The sequence below is a fragment of the Gopherus flavomarginatus genome, chromosome 1 (assembly GCF_025201925.1).
Source record: "Gopherus flavomarginatus isolate rGopFla2 chromosome 1, rGopFla2.mat.asm, whole genome shotgun sequence".
Lineage (NCBI taxonomy): Eukaryota > Metazoa > Chordata > Testudines > Testudinidae > Gopherus > Gopherus flavomarginatus.
Window position 1 is genome coordinate 106,334,992 of NC_066617.1, and position 26,723 is coordinate 106,361,714.

Here is a 26,723-nt window from a genome sequence, read left to right on the forward strand (position 1 = left end):
GCCTCTAATTAAAGTCTAGTTTTGAAAATTTAGTCCTGTACGTGTAAGATAAAACAGTAATGAACTAGCATGTATAAGCAGGGTTTGAATGAGCTCTCCCTTGACGTCTAGCGATGCACTGTGGGAAAAGATGTCAGGAGCAGACTGTAGTTGCATAGACACATCTGCTCTGCCTAGGTGTTCAGCAGACGGATCTGCTTGCCAAACAGATCAATTTTGGCTGATTTGGGATTACAATTCACTTTAATATTGAATGCAGGGTGGGAAACTGATGCAAAGGGCACTGCCCAATGTATTGTGGGATGAGTGTTTGCTTATGGTTCTGTGCTTTTGAATTATGGTTGTGGTGTTTTCCTAGATTAATGCTAGGTTCCCTCTCCCTTTTAATAAAAGTTTTCTTTTGGTATACACAGACTCAGTACTTGCGTTTGGGGAAATATGGGCTCTTAGAGGTGTGCAGGGATTTTCCCAGATTACTGGGTCGGGGCTCAAGCTGGTTCTGTTTTGGATTGTTAAGAGGTGCCCCTATATATTGAACACGGCTCTTGTTGCAGCCAACTCCACCTGGCAGAAGGCTTACACAAGGGTAGATGGAATTCTGCTCTTGTAATCACAAGCCAGACCATCACTCTGGTATTATGCTCCTCTAACATGCATGGAAATTCAGTACATCACTTCAAATTCAACACATGGAGGCACAGACACCATCTTCCTCCTTTCTCTGGGGGTGCTCAATCCCTGCTCTGCCCCCAAGCTACCCTTCCCCCACGGCCCCACTCCACCCCACCTCTTCCTGCTGCTGCCCCGCCTCTTCCCACTCATGCCCCTTCCTGCCTTGTTCTGCCATCTCCCGCTTCCGCTCCTCCTCCTCCCCCCAGCACCTCCTGCACATCGCTGCACAGCTGATTGCTGGTGGGGGGTAGGCACTGGGAGGGAGACGGAGGAGCTGATTGGCAGGGCCGCTGGTGGACGGGAGGCACCGGGGGGAGGAGCTGATCAGTGGGGCTGCCTATGGGTGCTGAGCATCCACTAATTTTTTTACGTGGGTGCTCCTGGAGCACCCATGGACTCGGCACCTATACATAGAGGAAGGGTAGACTACTAAAGTCAAACTCTGCTGTCCAGATCTTAATTTAACTTTTCCCTAAAGTCTTACTAAACAGTAGAGCTATAAAAAGCAGATGGGATAAATATTTAAATGGAGCTGCCAGCAAAGAAGCTGTAGGTGTTTGGGGCTCTCTGTTCCTGTTTTCCTGATCGTCTTATAATACGCAGTCAGCACATAAGTGGTGAACTTCCAAAATATCTTCTTTGCTGTCTGAAAGTCTAAGATAAATTAGCCAGCATCTCTCCGGGTGTATAGTGTCAGGCTGAATTCCTCACAGTAAAGCCCAGATTTCTAAAGGAATTTAGGTATTGCTCCACTCACCATTGCAAGGCTTAATAATAATAATAAATTAAGGCTGGGACTATAACAATGTTTAAAAGGGAACTGGATAAATTCATGGTGGCTAAGTCCATAAATGGCTATTAGCCAGGAAGGGTAAAGAATGGTGTCCCTAGCCTCTGTTCACCAGAGGATGGAGATCGATGGCAGGAGAGAGATCACTTGATCATTGCCTGTTAGCTTCACTGCCTCTGGGGTACCTGGCATTGGCCACTGTTGGTAGACAGACACTGGGCTAGATGGACCTTTGGTCTGACCCGGTACGGCTGTTCTTATATTCTTAAGTGACATAGGCTGTGTCAACACTACTGTGCAACATGGCTGTGCCGCTACCGCCGTGCCGCTCAAAGGCGCGCGGTGTAGCTGCTGTTTGTCAGCAGAAGAGAGCTGACAACAAATGTCCACTGCTAATGAGCGGCGTTAGCGTTGTTGGCTGGAGAGCGTTCCTGCCGACAAAGTGCTGTTCAAACCAGTGCCTGTCATTGGCAACGCTTTTGTCTTTTGAGGGAGTGTTTTTTTTTTAACACCTCTGCACAACAGACCCCTTGTTGTTCACTTGCCAGTGTAGACAAAGCCTTAGACAGCTAAGTTCCATTTTCAAAAGTGGCTTAGGCACTCAGAAGCCCAAGTCCCATTGACTTTCATAAGATTTAGGCTCCCAGTGGCTAGATTCACAGAAGGACTTAGATGCCCAACTGCCACTTTAGATGCCTAAATCCCAGAATCCAACCTTGCTGGGGTTCATAAAACCCTCGCTCAGCTGCCACCTAACTCTGTAGGCATAGAAACTTGTTCAGTACCAACATTAAAGTAAAAGTTCCCTAGGTGTGTCTCTTCAGCCCTATGCTGGGTTTTTGGACACCTAAGCCCCTGTGTTCTTCATGAATCTTCAAGACAGGTGCTCCTCTACCTAACTCGCCTGCAAGGCCCAATCCTATAGGCACGTTTAGAGGCTGCATACCAGATCAGGCCATGCTGGCAAGAGCACAGAAAACAGTGGGGGATGTGAGGAAGAGGCAGTGATCTTCTGTAACTTTTAGCCCAGTGGTTAGGGTACTCAGCGGGGATATAGGAGACCCCTGGTTCAAGTCCCCCTTAGGGGGGAGAAGAGATTTGAACAGGGATCTGACAGTGCTCAGTTGAGTCCCCTGGTCACTGTGCTATAGATTATTCTGAGACAGGGCTGTCCATAATAATGGGAGTCATTGGATCAGAGAGAAAGTGTGGGAATGAATCTGTAGTCTGGTGGTCCACTGGGAATCCAGTCTCCCAGCTCCAATGACTTTTTAAATGACTTAATCCATAGTGGAACAGCCTCAACAAGAAAGACTGTGGTAGCGCTACCTCAAAATATTCCATAGCCCCATGGTTAGGGCACTCACCTGAAAGGTGGCAGAGCCCTGTTCAGATATCTTCTCCTTAGCAACAGTGGGGGGGAGGGGTGGATTGTTCACATTCCAGGGGAGTACCCTAACCACTGGGCTAAAAGTTATGAGGGAGGTGAGCCTCCAGCGAAGGTACCTAACGCCAAGAGAGGGTATGCAGCTGAGGATCTCAAGCAGACGGAGCTATATCTCTCTACCCTGGATTTAGGCACTGAGCGGGGCAGGGCTTAGCACGCACCCTGGGGCATCTCCCATTGGCTAGCGTAGGCAGGGAGCCATCTAGGATGGTGAATTTTGTGAATCCCATTTTTAGACAGCTGTCTCTCCATATATAGGACTATATAGGGTTTAAAAAAGAACTAGATGAATTCATGGATGTTAGGTCCATCGATGGCTATTACCCAGGATGGGTAAGGAATGGCGTCTGTAACCTCTGTTTATCAGAGGGTGGAGATGGATGGCAGGAGAGAGATCACTTTATCATTAGGTTCACTCCCTCTGAAGCACTTGGCATCGGCCACTGTTGGCAGACAGGATACTGATCTGGATGGACCTTTGGCCATACAGGGTCAGACTATTCTTATGTTCGTATGTCCACATTCATTGGATAGGAAGCCAAGCACCGAACTCAAGCTCAGTGAATCCCAGTGATTTTCTAGGTGCTTAAAAGTTAGGCGTGGTGACACAGTGCTAAGTTCACTTTCGAATCTAGCCCCCAAGTACCTACCTCACGTCTGAAAACAGGATGTAGCTGTCTAATGATAGAACTTGCAACACTGAGCCGAGCAATGTGTAAGTACCTCTAAAAAATCTGGGCTTAACTGCTTAGTTTTGGTTGAGACTTGCTCCTTTGAAAATGTCTTTTCTCTGTTAATGTGTGGATACTGAACTTTTAAGGTTGGCCTGTCACTATTATATTCTCTTTGCAAAGTGCTGCAAAACTGTGCTAAAAATGGGAAGCATAGGAAGTGATCTAAACTTGGGACAATTAATTATTGAACAAGACAAAATAGGAGAATATTCGCAATCTGTTTAGATGATGGGGAAATATGGAACATAAAAATGAAGAACATTCACATTATACTATGAGAACGACTCTCAAAGTGGCTGGATTTCATACATACTTAGCACTGGTGTGGCATGTACTGTTACAGGCATCATCTTTGATTTCTGGAAGAGACAAAATGAACGTTTATACCCTTGCATGTCAACATTCTAAAACTATAAGTTCCTTTACCCCTTTTTGTGGTTTCAAACTCTTCCCCTTCATTTTCCTTATGCAAGGTCAGCTGCTGTCATCCTTGTACTAAATAATGCCTTATTTTCCAACGAAATCCCTGGGAATGCTTGGAATAAGGGACTGCCCAATGTGAGTAAGGGTGAAAGTCTTCCCTGTGTAGGCTATGCACTCCTGATGTCCTATTTTGGGAGGTACGTGGGATGAAAGTGATGCACCTGACTAGGGTTGCATTTCATCCCTGTCATTTTACTTATTTAAAAAAAATTAAAGGAAAACTGTTACCATAATTGTTATATAAGCAGTAAAAGTAAAGCTGAAAGGTGCACAAAGGCATCAAAGCAGTGTAAATTATGGGTTACAGTACATTTACATACTGATGTCACAAAAGTCATCAGTGATTTATCTCTACACAGTTCCGCCGGTTTGGCCCATCCTCCCTCAGGGAGTTCCATTGCTAATCAAAGATGAGGAAGAGAGCCATACTCGTTCTTTTAATTTTTCTATTCTGTCAAGCCTATTTCACAAGCCTAACTGTGAAATACAGCTATTGGCTTCATTATCCCAACTCATTGTATCTAATTTCATTCTCCCATTTTAAACTTCACTCTAAAATCTCTCTCTTCTCCCCCTCTGCCTACCTTGGGGTAGGATTCACCTCTGTGCAGAGAGATAGCACAAGGGCTATGCACCACTCAAGGTCCATTTAAGCCCCCAAAATAAAGCATTAGTGAGACTTGAGTGGCACATAGGCCTTGTGCTGCCTGCTGCACAGGGGTATTTCACCATTAGTGTATTGATGTTTTTCCTTAGCTCAGTATTGCATCTGCATCAGGAACATCTGGGCACTGGTTTTTGTCTCTTCTGCGCCTGTTGTTTTGTTGAATATATGACTATTTATTGTATTTCCTTTATATGACTTGTCCAGTGCTTTGCTATTGAAGATACGCTATTTTATTTAACCTGTGCATTTTATATAGCACCTACCATTTTGGTTTCCATGCAATGATTTGTGTTGCATGTGAGGTCACAGTTAAGCACGCAGGCTGGAGTTTGCAAAGGAGCCCAAGGGAATTTGTTGTTCAAATCCAATTGAAATTCTAGGGGAGTTGGATGCCTAACTACTTTGGGCCCCTTCTGAAAATTCCTGCATAGCCAGCTTTCTCTTCTAGCCAATTTATTGCAGGAGTTGAAGGGGAATGGCTCTGCAGAACAACTCTGCTCTGGAAATAGTACAAATTTACAGCAAACGGGAATTTCGTTTTGAAAAGATCCTGGATGAAATAGGTATAGGCAAGCAAAGGGATAGATTTAAGAGTGAAGCTTGTCAATTGGGTTGCATGATTCTCCATTACTACTGATGGCTAATCCCTTCACGCAGGTCTGAAAGCTTTCCAAAGACATTTCTTTCACAGTCAGGCAGAGGGTCTCATTGCCTTTCTGTAGCTTTGGGAGGCTGCTTGTTACCTCGTATTGTGGGAGAGAATCTTAAGCACACAGTGCATTGGGATGTATTCCTTGCAGCTGCTCTGCATTCTAGAACACATATGAACTTCATCAGAGAAAGAAGAAGGCACACTTACCGCTCTCACATTTCACACCTCTCCAGCCAACGTCACACTCACAGGAGCCATCGCCCTCAATCCCACTGCTGCATTTCCCATGGACACAAGCACATTCTAAATGCACAGATGTAAGAAAACCACTTAAAATATGGAGTGTAACATAGAGTGTGCATAGCAGAGCAACAACTGAGACATTAGATGGGTTGCCTGTATGCACTCTCCCTACACACTCCATTTCCTAATGTACTTTACTCAGTTGTATATCTCTAGTATATAGACATTTAGTAGAGATGCCAATCATATTTTCATACACAGAAGAATATAAATGACTCAATGGATAATGGTCTGGATATTTTCTTTCATTTATGAGCATGCAAGCATTCGACTGTTTCCCGCCTCCCGTGACTGGTAGAATGTTACATATATACAGTCACTATTTTCTTGAGGTATGGATTTAAAATCATTTGCATGGATTCTAACAGATTTTGGCCCATTCCACCAGTGCAGAATGCACATGCCTCTTCAGTAAACTTACTTGTAAACTCTTCACTCCTTCCCGAAAAGGTTCCTCTAAGGGTAAGTCTTCACTGCAATCATATGTGTGACTGCAGCACACAGGCAGATACAGCAGTGAAGCCATGGCAGCATGGGCAGCAACTTAGGCTGGACAAGCTCGCCTAGGATCCTTGGCATGCACTTAAGCAGCTAGCCCATGCCTTTATTCCCCTTTCTTGCCTTTGAAAATCCCTCTTAGTGAATAGCAATCTATTTAGAGAAATGTTTGCCATTTATCAGAGAATAAATCTAAAAGCATAATTGTATCACTGTCAAGTTAATGTTTCCAGTTAGGACTCTTTAACTGGAAATGACAGATGAGAGGTGAAAAGAGCACTAAGGGGGAGATTACACACACATCCTGTCTTGTCAGTTAGCTGCTAGACCAAGGCAGTGATATGCAGGCTCAGCAGGTGGAGTCAATGATCAGAAAAGTGCTATGAAAAGCAGAGCAGAGGAAAAACAGCACCAGTAGGGTCAGAGAAGGTGCTGTTGTGGTGTCATGCATGAGACTGGCCCAGTGTAATGTGGGCACATGGCCTAAGGATGCTAATAGTGGAAATACAGTAATGACAAGAGTGCTTTGTGGGTAAAGGGGTGAACCTAGATGGGTCAGAGGGAAAGAGATTGTCCCCTTCTTGGGTGGAAGGCTTAAGTTCAGACTTCTTAATTTTAAACTAAACTATATGGTGTACAGTGTTGTGAACTCTTTGCAACTTTATTTCAATCTCATGGTATTTGGTGTTTTTCATAAAGCCCCAGATCCTGTTAATAATGTAATCATGAGAGAATCTCAGCTTTCATTTAAAAATAAGTAAATTTCCAACCCTCATGGCAGTAGAGAAAAACTCAAAAATATGACTTACGTGTAACCTAAGGGCTCAAGAACAAACAAACAAATACACCCCCCAATTTTCTAGAGCCAGTCATGATGTTTTTTTTGTCTCTGACTCAATTTTTGAACACTTGGTGTTGGCAATACTGAGTATAGAGCCTGCAAGTATCCCCTCTCTCTTTCTCACTACATTTTATATAATGTGTATGCATGTAAAGAGAGGCTGATTTCCCTCCCTCTTACCAGGGGCGGCTCTAGACATTTTGCCGCCCCAAGCATGGAGGGTCCGCTGGTCCCGTGGCTTCAGCGGACCTCCCACAGTGGACCAGTGGACCCTCAGCGGGACCAGTGGGCCCTCCGCAGGCAAGATGCCGAAGGCACCCTGCCTGCCGCCCTCGCGGCGACTGGCAGAGCGCCCCCCCGCGGCTTGCTGCCCCAGGCACGCGCTTGGAGCACTGGTGCCTGGAGCCGCCCTGCCTCTTACACCACTTTTACACAGGTGTAGCTCCAGTGTCTTCAGTGGAGTTATTCCTGATTTACACCAGTGTAAGTGGGAAGATAGTTAATGCCTAGAGCACTGAGAGGATATCAGAGGCAGGGGGCTGTGAGAGCTGAATCATATGGCCACTGAATTCTGAAATAATTTCAGAGATTTTTGGCTGGTCAACTTTCCACCTATCAAGATTTGAGATGATATCTGCATAGTCTGGAGTCATTAATTACCTTGATTGCAGTTGCGACTATATTTGCCTTCAATACATTTCTCACAGGCTGTTCCATTAAACCCCTCTTCACATTCACACACGCCTGTACCATTAACACCATCCAAGCAGATGCCATTTCCAAAGCAGGCATTTCCACTTTTCCCTGGACAGGGCTGGCACTGTTGACCAAAGAAACCTGCACAGCATTCTCTGGTCTGAAACGGAGAAACAACATACCAAAGGCTAGAATTGGGGCTTTTAAGCTACTTCCCTGTGTAGGGGATGGTGCAGAATCACACTGCTCCAGCAGAAGTGCCAGAGATCTCACTAGAGAAACACAATCTGTCCTAGGGCTGGTTCTTATGCATGGGCAGTGGATCAGCCCTGCTCTATGGCTTAATGTGGAGAAGGCTGGGCCATGGTTCCACCTCTGACTACTTCCTTTTCAGACTCCTGCTCCCTAGTGGGGAGCAAGCCCAATTAGTTCCTGTGCTCCCCGCAGTGCAGAGTGTAGGGATTGCTATTGTGAGAAGTTTCAAAGAGTTACTGTTCTCTAACCTCTGCTCCCCTTCCATAACCCTGCACAGTCCCCCACTACTGAACTACTTTCTGTTCTGAAAATGTCATAATTGGATGGCTTGCCATTTTCAAAACAGTTTTTTTCCAATTTTTAAATTAAAATCTCTATTTTTGTGAAATATTTTGTTTTAATCTAAACAGCATTTTTAGACAGAAAACTTTCAATGAAAATTTTTCAACTTGCCCTGTTAAACTTCGGATCGCTCACCAGAACTGGAAGCTATTCTGATAAAGAGACCTACTCAGAAAGTCATTAAACCATGGGGCTGGGACTGCCTTTTTGTACTGTGTTTGGACAGCACCTGGCACAATGGGGTTCTGGACCATGAGTGGGGCTCCTAAGCCCACCACAAAGCACATCATAAATAACAATAATGAATAATAATACTTACAATGATTGTTTTAACACACTTTGGCTGGCATCCAATATGAATGGATGTCCTTCCCATAAAGTTTTCAGTGTAGACACAATATTTCTTCTCTCCTAGCTATACAAAAATTGGCAAGACAACTGCTTCATTGTTTGATATCATGCAACTATTTTTAGACATTTAAAAATGGTGTCAACTTTGTGTAAACAGCATACTCTGTACATCCGTAAATAGTCAGGCCCTATTGATAAACATGTTCATACATATGCTAAGAAAATATTCTCTGATGTAAAAATAAAGTATGCAAACAGATAATTAGCTAAATTTACAGTCAATTTAGCCAAATGCCACTGTCCAAACCACCTCAATTTAAAGCCCAAGGCAAGAATGGCTCAGCTGGACTCAAGGGCTGTTGGGTCCGAATAATTTAAATAAATGTAATAGACCAAATTCACTGAGGTAACGCCATTGAAATTAATGGGTTTCCACATGGGATAAACTTGGCCCATCAATCTCTCTCTGTATTTAGAGTTGACAATGATACAAACGATGCGCACTTAAAGTTAATTATAAAATACTTACAAATTCTTTAGTTCCAGGAGGGCAGCGTGATTGATACGAACACAGGTTGCACTTTTCCTTGGCAAACACAGAGGGGTACACAGTTAAAGGTTTACACTACTGCAGATAGTTTCAACCTATGTTTCTATTCCTAGCCGTTAGGGGAATCAGGAGCTTTAAAACAGTGAAAGATCATCACTTTGGAAAACCAAGCATTAGGGCCGTTGATTAATGGCAGTTAACTCATGCGGTTGACCAAAAAAATATTAATTGCAATTAAAAAAATTAATCGTTACTGATTGCAGTTTTAAGTGCACTGTTAAACAATAGAATACCAATTGAAATTTATTAAATATTTTGGATGTTTTTCTACATTTTCATATAGTATTCTGTGTTGTAATTGAAATCAAAATGTGTATTATTTTTTATTACAAATGTTTGCACTGTAAAAATGATAATCAAAAGAAACAGTATTTTTCAATTCACTTCATACAAGTACAGTAGTGCAATCTCTTTGCCCTGAAGTGCAACTTATAAATGTAGATTTCTTTTGTTACATAATTGCGCTCAAAAACAAAACAATGTAAAACTTCAGAACCTACAAGTCCACTCAGTCATACTTCCTGTTCAGCCAATCGCTAAGACAAACAAGGTTGTTTACATTTATGGGAGATAATGCTGCCCACTTCTTATTTACAGTGTCACCAGAAAGTGAGAACAGGCATTTGCATGGCACTTTTGTAGCTGGCATTGCAAGGTATTTGTGTGCCAGATATGCTAAACATTCATATGCCCCTTCATCTTTCGGCCAGCATTCCAAGGGACATACTTCCATACTGATGACGCTCATTAAAAAAAATAATGCGTTAATTAAATTTGTGACTGAACTCCTTGGGGGACTATTGTATGTCCTTTGTTCTGTTTTATCTGCATTATGCCATATATTCCATGTTATAGCAGTCTTGGATGATGACCCAGCACATGTTGTATGTTATAAAAACACTTTCACTGTAGATTTGACAAAACACAAAGAAGGTACCAATGTGAGATTTCTAAAAATAGCTACAACATTTGAACCAAGATTTAAGAATCTGAAGTGCCTTCCAAAATCTGAGAGGGATGAGGTATGGAGCATGCTTTCAGAAATCTTAAAAGAGCAACACTCTGATACGGAAACTACAGAACCTAAACCACCAAAAAAGAAAATAAACCTTCTGCTGGTGGCATTTGACTTGGATAATGAAAATGAACATGCATTGATCCTCACTGCTTTGGACTGTTATTGAGCAGAAGCCATAACCAGCACGGACGCATGTTCCCTGGAATGGTGGTTGAAGCATGAAGGGACATATGAATCTTTAGCTCATCTGACATGTAAATATCTTGCAATGCTAGCTACAACAGTGCTATGAGAAAGCCTGTTCTCACTTTCAGGTGACATTGTAAACAAGAGTGGGAAGCATTATCTTCTGCAAATGTAAACAAACTTGTCTGAGCGATTGGCTGAACAAGAAGTAGGACTGAGTGGTCTTGCAGGCCCTTAATTTTTATAATGTTTTATTTCGGAATGCAGTTTTTTTTGTATATAATTCTACATTTGTAAGTTCAACTTTCATGATAAAGAGATTGCATTACAGTACTTGTATTAGGTGACTTGAAAAATACTATTTCTTTTCTTTTTATATAGGGCAAATACTTGTAATCAAAAATAAAGTGAGCACTGTACACTTTGTATTCTGTGTTTGATTGAAATAATATATTTGAAAATGTACAAAATATCCAAAAATATTTAAATAAATGGTATTCTATTATTATTTAACAGTGTGATTAATCGCGCTTAATTTTTTTAATGGCTTGACAGAAGCATCAAAGACTACCACTGCAGCTGGGTTGCCCAGCAATGTAGGGTGTACATCACAGCAGGACTGTAGGGATTTCCCACAAGAAGATTCCTACCAAAGAACTCTCATTGTGGAGAAGTGTAAAGGCTCTACAGGCCCAACAGCCAAAGGAAATCCACCCCATAGCAATCTCATAGCAATAAGACTAGAGGACAAACCCCTGCATCCTACTCTGGCAGCACAAGGGTAATGGTGAGGTTTCTGCCTTTCACCCAGGAAAGAGGGAAGAGTCCTTTGTTCAGTCAGTCCATTAAGTTCTGGGTGGTAGTGAAAAGATCAAGGAAGCAACCAGGGTAGTGAGTATTTGAGAAGGAATGAATTAGCTTATATTTATTTTCTTTTGTGACTTTGTCTTCTGCAACCTGTTAATTACCCTCCAGCTGTGCACAGCTGGAAACCTCCTCTAACAAAGCCCTGTTAGAAAAATTTCTCACCTGTGCCTTCAGGCAAAGCACAATAACGATCTGTTTCTCCTTGCAGCTTGGAGAAGAGGAAAAAAATCTACTGGCTTTTGTTTTTTTTTGAATCCCACTGTTACCACCATGTCATAGGTTTCACCTCCACTCTGAACTTTAGGGTACAGATCTGGGGACCTGCATGAGAACCCCTAAGCTTAATTACCAGCTTAGACCTGGTTGCTGCCACCACCTAAATCATTTAAAACAGCTGTTTATAAGTTATTTGGGAAACTCTGTCTCCCCCACAAAAAATCTCTCCCTCCCAAATACTGTAACCCTTCCCTAGGTAACCTTGAGAGACTTCTCCACCAATTTCCTGGTGAACCCCGATCCAAACCCCTTGGATCTTAAAACAAGGAAAAAATCAATCAGGTTCTTAAAAAGAAGACTTTTAATTAAGGAAAAGGGATAAAAGAAATACCTCTGAGAGATTAGCATACAGCTACTCTCACAGACAACAGATTCAAAACACAGAGGATGTTCCCCTGGACAAAACCTTAGTACACAAAAGAAAACCCAATTTGATTATCCCTCTAATGCAAAAAGACAAAGTCACAAAAGGAAATAAACATAAGCTAATTCATTCCCTCTCGAATGAACTCACTACCCTGGTTGATTCCTTGATCTTTTCACTCCGGCACAAAACTTAATGGACTGACTGAACAAAGGACTCTTCCCTCCTTCCTGGGTAAAATATTTTGTGCCCTCATTGGTTCCTCTGGTCAGGTGTCAGCTAGGCTAGGTAAACTTCTTAACTCTTTACTGTCTGTTTATAACAGGTACACAGGAAACTTCAAAGTGCTGTCACAGGAGCGCTCCCTGGCAGCGCTTTGAAGTGCAAGTGTGGTTGTGTGCGACTGCTGGGAGAGAGCTCTCCCAGTGCTCCTGGTAATCCACCTCCCAGAGCTCGGAGCCTGTTTACACTAGCGCATTTCACACCCCTGAGTCAGAAAGTCAGAGCGCTATAAAATGCAAGTGTAGCCAAGCCCTTAAATCCTATTCCAAGTCTAATTTCTGTACCATGCCAGCCTTAAGAACAAGGCTGTCCTATTTGCCTCTCCAGTAAGGAAACCATTGACTGCCAACCCCATGGAAAACCACATCCTGTTCTCCAGAGGAAGGTGGAACCAGTGCTTAATTTGAGCCAGGGCACCTCTAGGCTTGGGCAGTTCATAGCCCCAGCAACTCTGGGCTTGTTGCATCAGTTTTGAATGTAAAAAAAATTGCTTGAGCCCTGGCACTTCTTTCATTACAAATTAAGCACTGGTCATTGCAATTTGTCAATCAATCCGATCTATGTGAAGAACACAAAGGGCAGGAATGCCTTTGTTAGCCGTTAAGAATGGGAATGGATGTGTGTGGAAGGAATCTATATCTCAGAATGGAAAGAGGAACTTTTTCTCCTGTAAAAAGTTTTGTTCAGAAGGTATTTTCATTAAGCAAAAGTGGACAAAACCCAATTAGTGTTTATTAAAGTAGTGGGTTAACTTGGGCTCATACTGATATACTGAAATCTGGCAGGGACAGTGGGCTTACTGCTGTGATGTTGTTATTGTATTTAGACTGCAGAATCAAAGTAGTTTTTATATGAAATCAAAGCTACTGCAGGAGTTTGTTGTGGAAAATTCAAACATTTTTGACTGGTCAATACGATGCAGTATGTCCAATATGCCTTAGTTATATTTTCATACTGGCATCTATGACAAATTTTAAAGCAATAATCTCAAACAAGACATAACTTACAGTTGTCATCACAGTATCATTGATATCACATCTGTTCTTCTGTATTTCCAGAATTTTTCCCAATCCATGGATAACGCCTTTGTCAGTTGCAATATTTGTGTAATTTATAGGTGCCTCATTGATGTACAGCTGTAAAGGAAATGCAGTCCGTTAAAGTTCAGTAGATCAGCTGAACTGCACAGCAGTAGTACTGACTTGACAGAGGAAATAGATTCAGCTGGGGGCTGTAACAAAAAATATTGCCCAAGGAGACCCCAGACCGAAAGAGTTCTCTGGAGTGGTGATGGAAGAAAGAAGGAAAAGCATAATGTCTTCAATTTTTCAAAACATCCCTATTCAACAAACCACCTAAGAACATGATCAGGTTTATGCACATGCTCGTGTCCCATCGATGTACTTAAGTGCTTTGCTGAACTGGGGCCTGTGATGGGGTGTGCCTGGGCCAGAAGGGGTTAACACCACACTATGGGCAGAGGGAGTCCCACCCCTCAGACCATACTGGGCATGCTTCAAGTGCTATGCCAGTACAAAAGGGAGCAGCCCGGCTCAGTCTGGACTGAGCAGCGGAGAGGGAGGACCTTTGGTGGAGCCTCCAGCTGAGGAACCATCATAGCCCTTGCTTGTGGGAGTTGGAGATCTCGAGAACCAGACTGGAGCCCCAGGGAATTACCCACGCTGAGGAGCCTGGATAGCCTGGTACCCCATTGACTACAGCTTCAGGAAGCATGATAGGAAGTGACCCAGGGAGGGGGGCAAGTAGTATCTTCAATCCATGCAAGGTCTGCATGTTTTGGTTGGATTCCCTGCTGACCCAGTGGCAGACCACTTCACCACAGATAGGGCCCCAGTTTGTGTCCCAGTGCAGTTAGGTGGGCCTGGCCCCCCCTACCCAAGCTGCTATACCCCTGGTGGTGGCCCCTTTAGTACTGGCCTCTAGACCATAGTGCCCTGTATCTGGGGGTTGTTATATTGACTCTAGCCACTAGGTTGCACTGCCCTGAACACAAGGGTTGCTATATTGACTCTGGTCGCTAGGCCAAACTGCCCTGAACCCAAGGGCCACTGTATTGACTGTGGCCGCTAGGCCACGCTGTCCTGAACACAAGGGCTTCTATATTGACTCTGGTCACTAGGTTACACAGCCCCAGACTCAAGGACCACTGCCTTCACTCTGACTCTTGGACCTCAGTGTGGTGAGGTCTGAGACAGTTGGGCAGACAATAACCATGGTGTCCACACACCCACTATCAACCCCAGCAGGAGATGGGGTGTGCATACACTGCCACAGGGCCATTACATGCAGGGGCAAGTCTAGGCATTTTGCTGCCCCAAGCACGGCAGGCAGGCTGCCTTCGGCGGCATGCCTGCGGAGGGTCCGCTGGTCCCGCGGCTTCATGCCTGCGGAGGGTCAGCTGGTCCTGTGGCTTCGGTGGACCTCCTGCCTGTGGGAGGTCCGTCGAAGTTGCAGGACCAGCGGACCCTCCGCAGGCAAGCTGCCAAAGGCAGCCTGCCTGCCGCCCTCGCAGCGACTGGCAGAGTGCCCCCAGTGGCTTGCCGCCCCAAGCAAGCGCTTGGCGTGCTGGTGCCTGGAGCCGCCCCTGATTACATGAAGGATAATACTGTGATAGAGAATAGGAGCAGGAGCAAGGAGGTCTGGGTTGTTTTCCTGGCTTTGCTACAGATTTGGGCAGTTCATGGCCCTTAGGTTCTTCATGAATAGAAAGGGTGTTGTGAGGATAAATTCTCCTGTCAGGGCTGCCCAGAGGATTCAGGGGGCCTGGGGCAAATCAATTTTGGGGGCCCCTTCCATAAAAAAAGTTGCCATACTATAGAATACTATATTCTCGTGGGGGCCCCTGTGAGGCCCAGGGCCTGGGGCAAATTGCCCCACTTGCCCCCCCCCCCCCGGGCAGCCCTGTCTCCCATCCCTTAGGTTCCTCATGAATATGAGAGCAAAGTGCTTTGATCTCCTGGGATGAAAAGGGTTATAAAACTACAAATCAATATTACTACTATTTTTAAAATTAAAAGAGAGTTTCCAGAAAAACTGTTAGAAAAAGGATTAATGATTACTTTGCAATACAGGTCTCTAGTCACCAGATCTGTGAGACCATCATACTGTCTTGTAAAATCAGATGCTAAATCTGAACAGCATAATTTAAATCCAGTCAAAGGTCCCTTCCAGTGTGACTTTGAATTAAGCAGGCTTTGTCTAGACTGTCTGGAGACTCAACAGCAATTTGAGTGGAATCTCTTGTAATATTATGGTGCCAGAAGGCAATGGTGAGTCAATAGCTCTTGTTGCCTGCATTTCAATTTAAGATAGAAGTTTCATTCTTGTAGTGAAGAAAACATGTTTCTACATTTAAACACAGGCAGCAGCACCTGGCCGTTGTGCAGGAAGAATCCCACTTGATAGGAAAACCCAAGCATGGTCTCTCTGTGCATGCCATTGTGCATGTCGTTCTTCAAGAGCTTTTCCTCCAACACGATGTGGTATCGGATTTGGTCTTCGTCCTGCAAGATATGGGGGGTAAACCAGTGATGTGCTGCCAGCATTTTAACAAAGGTGCCCTTACAAGATGTTCAGCTTAGTCGGCAAATGTTTGGGTGAAATACTTGCCTCATCCCCCAATGAGTTACATAACATAGCATCTTGTTTACAGTGTTGTTGTCGCCAAGTTGGTCCCAGGATATTAGAGAGACAAAGTGGGTGAGGTAATACCTTAATACGTAATAGGTAAGTTGGCCCATTCAAAGATATTACCTCCTCTACCTCATCTCTCTAATAACAAAGCACAAACATGTAGACCGGTTATGGGCCCTTATGCTGGGGACACCTACTGACTACCAAGGTATAGGAAGAAACTTCCCCATGGGCAGGTTATTCCATATTGTTTATTATGGAGTTTCTTGTACTTTCTCCTTCAGCATCTGCTATTGGCCATCAGTGGAAGCAAACTACTGTAGTCTGAGCCACTATGGCAATTGCTATATTTCTGTGCACGGGGGTTGGCCGATGGATTTTGGGGAGAGTTAGCAAGATTGATTGTTGGGCTACATCCCAATCTTAACATTCATTTTACATAAAATCCTGCATGTGGAGGAGCTCTCTATAGAATCATAGAAAGGTAGGGCTGGAAGAGACCTTGAGAAATCAAGTCTAGCCCCCTGTGCTGAGGCAGGCAGGGCTGGTGCAACCATTTAGGCAAACTAGGCGGCCGCCTAGGGCGCCTAGTGGTTTGGGGTGCCTAAAAGTCCCCTCAGGCGAGGAGGTGGAGTGGAGGTGAGCTGGGTGGGGGGGGGCGCGCAAGGATGGCTGCCTGCAGTAACGAGTGGGGGGTGTGCGCAGGGGAACAGCTCCCTGCCCCAGCTCACCTCTACTCTGCCTCCTCCGCTGAGCACACAGCCCAGCTCTAAGTCTCCTCCAATCAGCACCACAAGCCTGGGTGGGGAGGAGAATTAGAGCAGCGCCGGCGCGCTCAGTGGAGGAGGCAGAGCCGAGGTGAGCTAGGGCGGGCTACCCAGACAGGGTTAGCTTGCGAGGGGGGAGGTCTCCCCAGGCAGGGTTAGCTGCCGTGGGGGGATGGGGGGGTTAGCTGTTGCCGTGGGGGGGATATCTGCTGCAGGGGCCTCCCCGGGTGGGGGGCTGAGTTAGCTGCCGTGGGGGAGCGGGGTTAGCTGGATGCAGGGGTGCAAGGTGGAAGTTTCACCTAGGGCGCAAAAGTTCCTTGCACCGGCCCTGGAGCAAGGACCAAGTAAACCTAGACCAGTGGTTCTCAAACTTTTGCACAGGTTACCCCTTTCACACAGCAAACCGCTGAGTGAGACACCCCTTATAAATTAGAAACACAATTGTTATGTTTAACACTATTATAAATGCTGGAGACAAAGCATGGTTTGAGGGTGGAGGCTGACAGCTCACGACCCCCTACATAATAACCTTTGGACCCCCTGAGGGGTCATGACCCGCGGTTTGAGAACCCCTGACCTAGACCATCCCTGACAGATGTTTGTCCAGCCTGTTCTTAAAAACCTCCAGTGATAGTGATTCCACAACCTTCTTTGGAAGCCTACTCCAGTGTGTACTTCTCCTTGTACTTAGAAAGCTTTTCCTAATATCTAACCTAAATCTCCCTTGCTGAAGATTAAGTCTATTACTACTTGTCCTACCTTCAGTGAACCTAGAGAACAATTGATTGCCATCCTCTGTATAACAGCCCTTAACATATTTGAAGACTGGGATCAGGTCCCCCCTCAGTTGTCTTTTCTCAAGACTAAACATGCCCAGTGTTTTTTAACCTTTCCTTGTACGACAGGTTTTCCAAACCTCCTATCATTTTTGTTGATCTCCTCTGGACTCTCTCCAAGTTGTCCACATCTTTCCTTAAGAGTGATGACCATAATTAGACACAATACTCCAGCTGAGGCCTCACCAGTGCTGAATGGAGTGCGACAATTACTTCCTTTTATCTACAACATTCCTGCTAGTACACCCCAGAATATTAGCCTTTTTTGCAACTACATCACACTGTTGACTCATTCAATTTGTGATCCACTACAACTCCCAGATCTGTTTTAGCAGTACTGCCACCTAGCCAGTTATTCCCCATTTCGTAGTTGTGCATTTGATTTTTTTCCTTCCTAAGTGTAGTACTTTGCACTTGCCTTTATTGAATTTCATCTTGTTGAAGTTCAGACCAATTCTCCAATTTTTCAACACTGTTTTGAAGTCTATTCTGTCCTCCAAAGTGCTTGTAACCCCTCCCAGCTTGGTGTCATCTGCAAGTTTTAGGTCTCTTCCCCATCCTGCCCAGTTTCCTGCTGCAGAATTGAAGACAAGCAACTTGTTCCTTTCAGCCTCAGCTAGCTGTTGGCACTGATTTATATCAGTTTACATTTTTATGGTTATCTCCAACAGGAAAAGGGTTAGATCAATACTTTATAAATGAAAGCTGAGGCTTTCCTTCACACAGCTTTCTGCATGTTATTGGTGGATTGAACATTTTTTCTTAAAAATGGTCAAGTTGTTTTCTGATTTTAAAAATTACTGTTTTTTTTTGTGTGGCTTCAGGCCTTTTCTCATCTTGCTGGAGTTACTTTGTAACTTACATTTTGTATAGTCAGTAATGCTTTGTTTTAGTGGCCTGTTCTGCTTGTAATGAAGTAGTGGGATCAGGGGAATAATTTTCAAGAGTGCTTGGGGCTACATCTACACTGCAAATAAAGATGAGCAGCAACATGTCTCATAGCCCAGGTCCACTGACTCAAGCTCATGATATGGGGCTAAAAATAGCAGTGTAAAAGTCTGGCTCTGAAACCCAGGGAGGGGGAAGGATCTCAGAACCTGGGCTCCAGCCTGAATGGGGAAGTCTACAGTGCTATTGTTAGCCCTGTAGTATGAGCCCCACAAGCCCAAGTCAATTGATCCAGGCTCTGAGATTTAAATTTTTTTTCCAGCATAGACATATCCTAAGGGATTTAAGAGCCTAATTCCCATTTGAAAGTCTTACTTTAGATGTTCCACTTCTAACAAGCCTGTTTTGTTTTTCAGGAAGCCAATCTATTTTTTCCCCTGCTTTCACCTGTCCAGAAGGCTAATATATGTGGAACATGTTTAGAATGCTCTTCCAATTTACATATTAAAATTCATGCCATGTCATGCTCTTTACGTCTTTCATAGATCAAGTGAAAGAAATGACTCCAAACTACAACATTTGTAAATTTTGCTATGTCACTTGGCTTTTTTTTATGCAGTAATGTAGTATCCATTTTGAATTCCCACTGGGTAGAAGTCCTACTGTTTTGTTTTCAGATATATGAGATCCCTTAACTGGGCACTTGGGATGGGAATATTAAATCTCACTCATCATCAATTAAAAAGTAGGGAGATATTTCCTGCCACCTATCACCAGCAGGATGAAAAATACTCCTCCTGACCAGTGTTCTATTTGGGTCAAATCTTGCTCCCACTGAAATCAAGGATTGGGCCCTGTGACTGCTCCAAACTCCTCCCTCTAAGGTAGAGCTTCTATAAAATGGGAAAAGGTCAGGCAGAGCTAGCCCCCTGACCACTTCCTGCTTCTGCCTTTCAGGGAGCTGCACCTCAAACATAGGCAATCAGTGTCTATGGCCAAGAGGAGAGCCACAAGAAAATTGCAGGTACAATGTATATAGTGGCAGAAAAGCAAGAACTGAAACCTCCATGTGCCAGAATGAATAATAGGAAAAATGAGGGATACATAGAAAACTAAAGCCTGAGTGTGTGCACCTATCAGTCACCGCTTGCTCTTGGTTTAATTACCTTTTAAAGAAGGACCGAAATTAAAACCATTTTTCCTCTCACCCATTCTTAACCCAAATTTCAAGGTGCAGTTACAGTGAGGGTTTAGCTCCTAAACATCTCTGTTTCTGCAGTACCAAAGCCTGATTGGCTGGCTTTTGAAAACCCAAACCACCCACAGCATTACCCCACTCGACTTTCTGTTTGATTTAAAAGAATAAACTTACTAGAGCACCCATTAAGCTTTTTACACTCTGAAAGCTTGAGCTTGCAAATACCTGTGTGTGAATGGACTTAGGCAGAGCAACTCATCTGAGCTTAGTTTCATTCATGAGGGTTGCAGACTCAGACACTACCAACTTACGTCTGTATAACAATGCCACTCAGGGGTGTGGAAAATCTACACCTCTGAGCAATGCCGTTAGACTGTCTTAACTCCTGGCATGGACAGCTTCATGTCAACAGGAGGGCTTCTGTTGACATAACTATCACCTCTTGGGGAGGTGAAGTACCTATGCTGACAGGAGATGCTCTCTTGTCAATGTAGGTAGTGTCTTCACTAAATGCTAGCAGGGCACAGCTGCAGCACTGTAAGTGCAGACAGGCCCTTAGGACAAACTCTGTGAGGCTGAAGGTCTTGATGTTGCTCTCCATGTCTAGCTGCACTGTCATATAATTAACTAATATTTTTAAAACCAGGTTCAGTTTTCCAAGTGACAAGGCAGCTCTCAAGGGATACCCTTTCAAATGATCATTATGGATTTTTCCAGAAAGGTGATATAGAAACAATATAATTGTATCATGAGAAAACTAAAATAGTATTGGCACAGTTCTTCAGCAGGTTGACATTCATGAACAAAACAGGCAGTGTTGCCTAGTAGATAGATTACTAGACTGGGGCTCAGGAGATCTATGTTCTATTCTTGGCTCTGCTGCCGGCCTGCTAGGTGACCTCAGGTAAATCACTTCACTTCTTCTTTGTGTCTAAATTTCCCCATTTGCAAAACAAGCATAATGATATCTCCTTTGTAAAGTGCTTTGAGATCCTCTGAGGAAAAGCATTACTAATAACATTATACCTGTTATTTTCAAGTAGAGATGGACAAAACCCAAGAATGATAATTGGACCCTCCCATTGTTTGGGGGAAAATAGCTCATAAACCCATCCCCACCCGCCTCTTTTGATTTTAAGCCAACTTGACTGACTTTTTGCAAAACCCAGACCCTGCTGTTTTATTCATTTCTATTTTCACTCATTCTGTGGAGCACTAGCAGTTTTGAAACTGAAATGGTGTGTTAAAGACTTGTGTATAATACATACCAGAGTGGCAGACTTTTTATTCCTGAGGTAACTTTCAATTGCATCATTATTTGGGGCAAAAACTGTGTAAGTGTTAGCTGCTTCAATTTCATTTGCCAGACTATATTGCTGTTGTGGAAAGAAAAAAACTTGTAATGATAATCTGCAACCAGCCCAAACACGCACAGTCCAGAGAACTAGCTGTATTCTTAAAATAATATGAATACTTGCAATAACATAACCCCTGAAAATGGAGTAATCGGGCATCTGTTCTAAGCGGGCCAGCAGTTTTGGCAATGTGCCACTCAGACCTCTGAGTGGTGTTAGAACCTGAAATCAAAGCATAGAAACAATGTCAATACATTGACATATACCATGCATGCAAGTGCAAGGACTGGAAATAGAATAAATTGATGTACCATACAATATTTTTCCAGAGCTGTCGGCTGTTTTCCCATACAAGTTGCATTGCCTTGCTTAGGAGGCCAAGGAATAGAGAGCAGGGTACTAACTTTTTAATTACATGGTCATGTACCTTATCAATAACATGGATGATTCCATTTGTGGCTGCAATATCACCAACTACAATGTTAGCTCCTTCAATAGTGATGTTCTGGAAAGCAAAGGAATAGGGTTAACTTTCACATCACAGTTACACCAGTTTGCTGATTGTGCAGCAGACTGCCACCTGTTCACATAGAGCTAGACTGTATCCTTGTCTAACGTGGTCAAGCAAGATGCATGAGAGGCAGTAAGCATTCCTCCCACAGCCTAACCCATGTTAGGGCTTCCCAGATTCTCAGTCCTGGAGCACAGGGGCTGCACCCCTGATGATTCGCTCTGAAGAAACTGGATGGGGAGTAGGTAGCATTGAGGCTCTGTCTTCCCTACTAGCGCTGGGTGAAATTTTTCAGATGAATAGTTGACAAAAATGCAATTTCAGTCACCCTGAAACTATCCATGAATTTGACACAAATAGCTTCAGTCAATTACAAAATGCCCAGAAAGAGAGGGGGGTACTGTTACTGCTATTGTTGGCCCTTGGTAATACTTAACCCAGGGGTTTGGGTACTTGCCTGGCATGTGGGAGACCCGGCTTTGGATCCCTGCTCTAAAACCAACTTTTATGATTCACCACAAATTCTGAAAAAATTCACATTTGGTTCAATCTAAACCACACTTTTTTTCCCCACTGCTTTTTTTACTTTTTTTTTTTTTTTTTGGACCTGACACTGAACTGAAAAATCAGTTATTTGCCCAGCTCCGTTCCCTACACGTGGGCCAGTAGAACTGACTAGCTGCATGGAGGCAGCATGCTGGCTTCTTTAGATAGGTAAAGTAAATTACTTCCTTTCCCCCCCAAATGTACTTAAGGAGCCTCAGGAAGAATTATGCCTCCGAGGCAGAACCTCCTGGTGCTTCTTCTGAGGTGGTGCACCTAGGCACCATGTCTCTTATTACAGCTTGCATGCTAAAAACACTATCTAGCCCTCAGTAATTTTGTGAAGGCTGTGCATTCCCAAAGCTTTACTGACCTAGTGGAACCTCTTCAACATGCTCCCCCAAAGAATACTCCTTCAAGGGACTAAATACTATGGAGTTTGCATATTCCCAGAAATGTGTATAGATTTTCTACAATAAATCAGACAAACTTCTGAAGGCTAGGGTGAGAGGTGGTCAAAGACACCTGGCTTCAGTTATTTACCTTTAAAAATACTTTCAAATGATTTGGGACCATCAAGCTGTGCATGCAGTCAGCCAGTGTAGTTGCAGGGTATTACTATTACCCTAATCCTCTCTCCCTACTCCCAGTATTGTTTGTTTGTTACACTTGCTTGATGTGTCTTGTGTTAAATTAGATTGTAAACTCTTCAGGGTGTGGATTGTGCTTTCCTATTTGTAACCCCTTACAATGGGGCTCTGAACATTTAGGGTTTCATGCTGCTACAACAATACCAATAATAAACAAACATATAAACATTGATGTGTCTCAGTCTGGCTGTCTAGATAAAGCAGTAGAGAAAATAGTACAGTATTTGTCAAAGAACCCAACAGTGTGAGAATGTTATAGAGAAATTCCTTTAATGCCTATGTCATAGGCATCTTTAAATGTAAGAGTAGGCTTGCATATTAATATTATTATACCACTACTGATGGACTGAAAGCAAAATGGGATTTCAAGCTAGTTGACAAGTGATCTTACCTCATTTTCATTAGACAGATGCAGTAAATTATTATGCAGAGATGTTGCCAGCATGTCAGATGATGATAAATTCTGGAGGTCAGCAAGTCTATAAGCTCCCACTAATATATGATACCTAAAAGGAAATTCAGTTGGATTCTAATGTTTGTATTTTCTTACAGCTTGCAGATAAATAATTTTTGTGTTTCAGACCACACTTTCTACGTCAGATTCTGCTTTGAGCTACGCTGGGCTAAAGTTAGGGTTTTTGTTCAGTGCATAGCACAGTTGGGCCGTGGTCTCAGCTGGGGATCTTAATGCTACTGTAATAATACAAATAATGACTAACTGTCTTCAATGGGATTACCATTTCAGTGTAAAAAAGGAGAATGTGACTCACTGTCTTTAAGGATATAAAAGATGCCCCACTGTAATGGGTTCAAATTAAAACTATATTTGCATGGAAAACCAATTCATTTAAAGAATCAGATGGATCAAATATTAAACAAAACATCAACATACTTTAGTAGGGTTGCAATGTTATTCTTTGACATCCAAAAGGCTTTCTCATCTTGATCCATGTTTTCAATTGCTCGAAGGGAAGGCACAAGGATGGTCAGATTTGAAGTCACCGACAGCATTGTGTTTATTGAAGCCTCCTGAATCAGAGTAAAATGTGTTTATATTATATGTCCTAAGCTTGTGTCATCAGGTGACCCTTTTAATGGGGTTCCATACATGAGTTGTCCTGTGATTGGTGTGGGGAGGAAGAACCGTTAAGTAGCATAATGATTTGAACCAATGGCTACAAAGAGAGCTACAAAAAAAAAATGTGTGGAAAGCCAAAACAGTGAATTTTTGGTCAATGTATGAAGAATGGAAACAATCTTAATAAGGAGAAGAACCAATTTTAATATAAGAAATGAATCAATCTACACAACTATCTTCCTGTGTCATTTATTTTATGTATTTGAATTACAAAATATTGTGGTTACTACTGCTGCTTGATAATAGTTGCAACTGAAGTACCCATGAAGGGTAGTCAGAAGTATTTAAGAAACAGGATAAATAGAGTTAATAGCCATGAAATAGGTAATCTGCCCAATACAAGGTTCACATTTGAAAGATTGTATATTTAAGCAGAGATTTTCCAAGAACCATAACGGAGTTATGCATCTAACTCTCAATGCATTTCAATAGGATTTGGGTGCCTAATTCCCTTCAGGTGCTGTTGACAATCCCAGTTTTAACATGGGGCTGTAGGCTGCTAATATTTGAGTATGATAACTCCATGTTTTATTTAGCAGTGTTGGGCCATAGGCTGTGGAAGAGACTGAGGAGAAGAGATTAAGAGGATTAACCTCAATGTAACCCCTTTCTCATAAAACAGAACACCACCACCAAATTTCACTCTTGCTAATTTCAATCTTGCAAATTTCCATGGAGCAAGAGGTTCAAGTTTTCCCTTGCCTTGGCCAGTGTGCTGCCTGGAGACTGGCTGTTGTCTCTTCCTGGTGCTCCTTCATCACTTTTGTTGTCCTTTCGGTGTCAAGAAAGGAGAATATGCATAAACCAGCCCCCTGAAATAGCTGGGAATTTTATCTGTTAGTATCATATCTCTTTCAAGTCACCATTGCCACTAGCATCTGAGGGCCTCCCAAATATTTAAAAATAGAACTAACAATAACAATCTTCCTCTTCCTTCCCTCCTAGTCTGTAGTTAAAAACAGCATTCAGGTATGAAAACGTATAAACATGAACATTCCTGCCAGAGTATGAAGTTAAAAATATGCCCTGAAAAAGACCTCCCTGTTTTGCTTGTCTTATCAAACACCATTTGATCCAGAGAGAGGTTTTCCCCTACCCGCAAAACACCGCCTCTGAACATAGCTCAGGCAACCATAGGGCCTGATCCAGCCCATGGAAGTAGGTAGAAAGATTCCTACTGACTCTTATGGCATTGGGTCAGGCCCACAGTTTCTTTCTGGGCAATAAGTCTCTAAGAGCCAAGAATTGACTTGTACAAAATCTCGGATAGTCATTGTGCTTTGATTTCCTCATTTCTGCTTTTTATGAAACTAATTTGCAACTGGAAAGGATATGTGTAAAGGCCGATGACAACCGGTGTCTTGAAAACCACTTCTAGATGGCTAGGATTCTTACTGTGTTGGAGTAAAATCTGGGGACAAACCTGCTTCTAGAACGCTCCACTTCTTATCATTTAACAGAATACTTGGCTTTTGTTTCAAGACAACGGAACTGAAAAAAAAATATTAGCTGGTGCGTGACCATGGGTCTGATGTGAATGGGAACTGAAGGGAATGGGGGAGGCTGGGGATTTTGATAGGAGATAATTAAAACATTACATATCATTGATTGAAAGTATTTTTGGTAGGTTATTTAGATAGCAGTGATTATAACTACAAGAGCGCCATGAACAGCATCTGTGCAATGGAGAAGGAGCATCGCACAAATATACAGAATAGAACTTGCTACTAACCTGAGATGTTAAAATCATGGAAGTTGCATTGGCTTTTTAATAGACAAGTGTGGAATGCGACACTATAGAACACTGGTTCTCAAACTGTGGGTTTGGACCCCAAAGTGGGTTACGACCCTGTTTTAATGGGGTTGCCAGGCCTGGTGTTAGACTTGCTGAGGCCTGGGGCTGAAGCCTGAGCCCCACCACCAGGGGACGAAGCCCAAGGGCTTCTGCCCTGGGCAGTGGGGCTCAGGTTTCGGCTTCTGCCCTGGGTGGTAGGGCTCAGGTTACAGGCCCCTGCCCGAGGCTGAAGCCCTTGGGCTTCGGCTTTGGTGTGCCCCCCCCCACTGCCCATGGAGGCAGGTCTTGGGGCGGGCTCAGACTTTGGTCCCCCCTCCTGGGGTCACGTAGTAATTTTTGTTGTCAGAAGGGGGTCACAGTACAATGATGTTCGAGAACCTATGTTATAGAAGAATATATCTTTTAACACTACAGTTCTTTAATTTAAGAGGTGGAGTTTCTCTGAAGTAGAGCAGGAATGTCCATGTCCCTATTTCAATAGACTTCGTGGTCTGTTCCCTGCATAGTGTGCTCACTCTTCTCTCTCTCCCCTCTACCACCTGATGAGTTTTGTGCAAGGCTTGCGGCACTTTCGTAATACTTTACCCCTAATACATGTTTTATTTCCACTCTTGTTTTGTTATTTTCTGCCTGTAAAATTGCCAATGAAATATGCTGCTGTTTGAGAGCCTGAGTCACATAGGCAGCCAGGTAACTATTTTTAAATTAGCCACATTATCCTCCAAGTCCACTCTGCTGTGATGGCTACACTATGTGTGACAATGGTTAGGCAGCTGGCATGTTATGACTGTTGCTTATCACACTGTTCCTAAGGGTCTGTCTGTTACGCTGTGCTTGCTCCATTTATTTGTTGTATCTACTTATTGCCTCTTGTCTTATATTTAGACTGTAAGCTCTTTGGAGTTGGAAGTGTCTGTGTGTTTGTACTGCACCTGGCATAATGGAGGTCAGACTGCTAGGTTCTACTGCAATACAATGTGATGGGGCAAGGCCAGATGGCTACAGTAAAGTAGTAAGGAACAGGTATGCTAGCCCCAGGCTAACCAAATCCCTA

General features: G+C 43.4%; 1 protein-coding gene across 1 annotated transcript in view; it reads right to left on the reverse strand.

Annotated features, from left to right (window-relative positions):
• The window catches only part of STAB2 (stabilin 2), a 153,146-nt gene that overhangs the window by 51,169 nt on the left and 75,254 nt on the right, over positions 1–26,723 (reverse strand). The window contains exons 29-40 of the mRNA XM_050946424.1: positions 23,629–23,765; positions 23,128–23,242; positions 21,460–21,537; positions 21,156–21,254; positions 20,946–21,053; positions 15,727–15,858; positions 13,342–13,470; positions 9,261–9,317; positions 8,700–8,795; positions 7,748–7,943; positions 5,653–5,748; positions 3,957–4,002 (exon numbers count right to left, since the gene is read on the reverse strand). Coding sequence (XP_050802381.1) covers positions 3,957–4,002; positions 5,653–5,748; positions 7,748–7,943; positions 8,700–8,795; positions 9,261–9,317; positions 13,342–13,470; positions 15,727–15,858; positions 20,946–21,053; positions 21,156–21,254; positions 21,460–21,537; positions 23,128–23,242; positions 23,629–23,765 — 1,289 coding nt within the window. The remainder of the gene's footprint in view (positions 1–3,956; positions 4,003–5,652; positions 5,749–7,747; positions 7,944–8,699; positions 8,796–9,260; positions 9,318–13,341; positions 13,471–15,726; positions 15,859–20,945; positions 21,054–21,155; positions 21,255–21,459; positions 21,538–23,127; positions 23,243–23,628; positions 23,766–26,723) is intronic.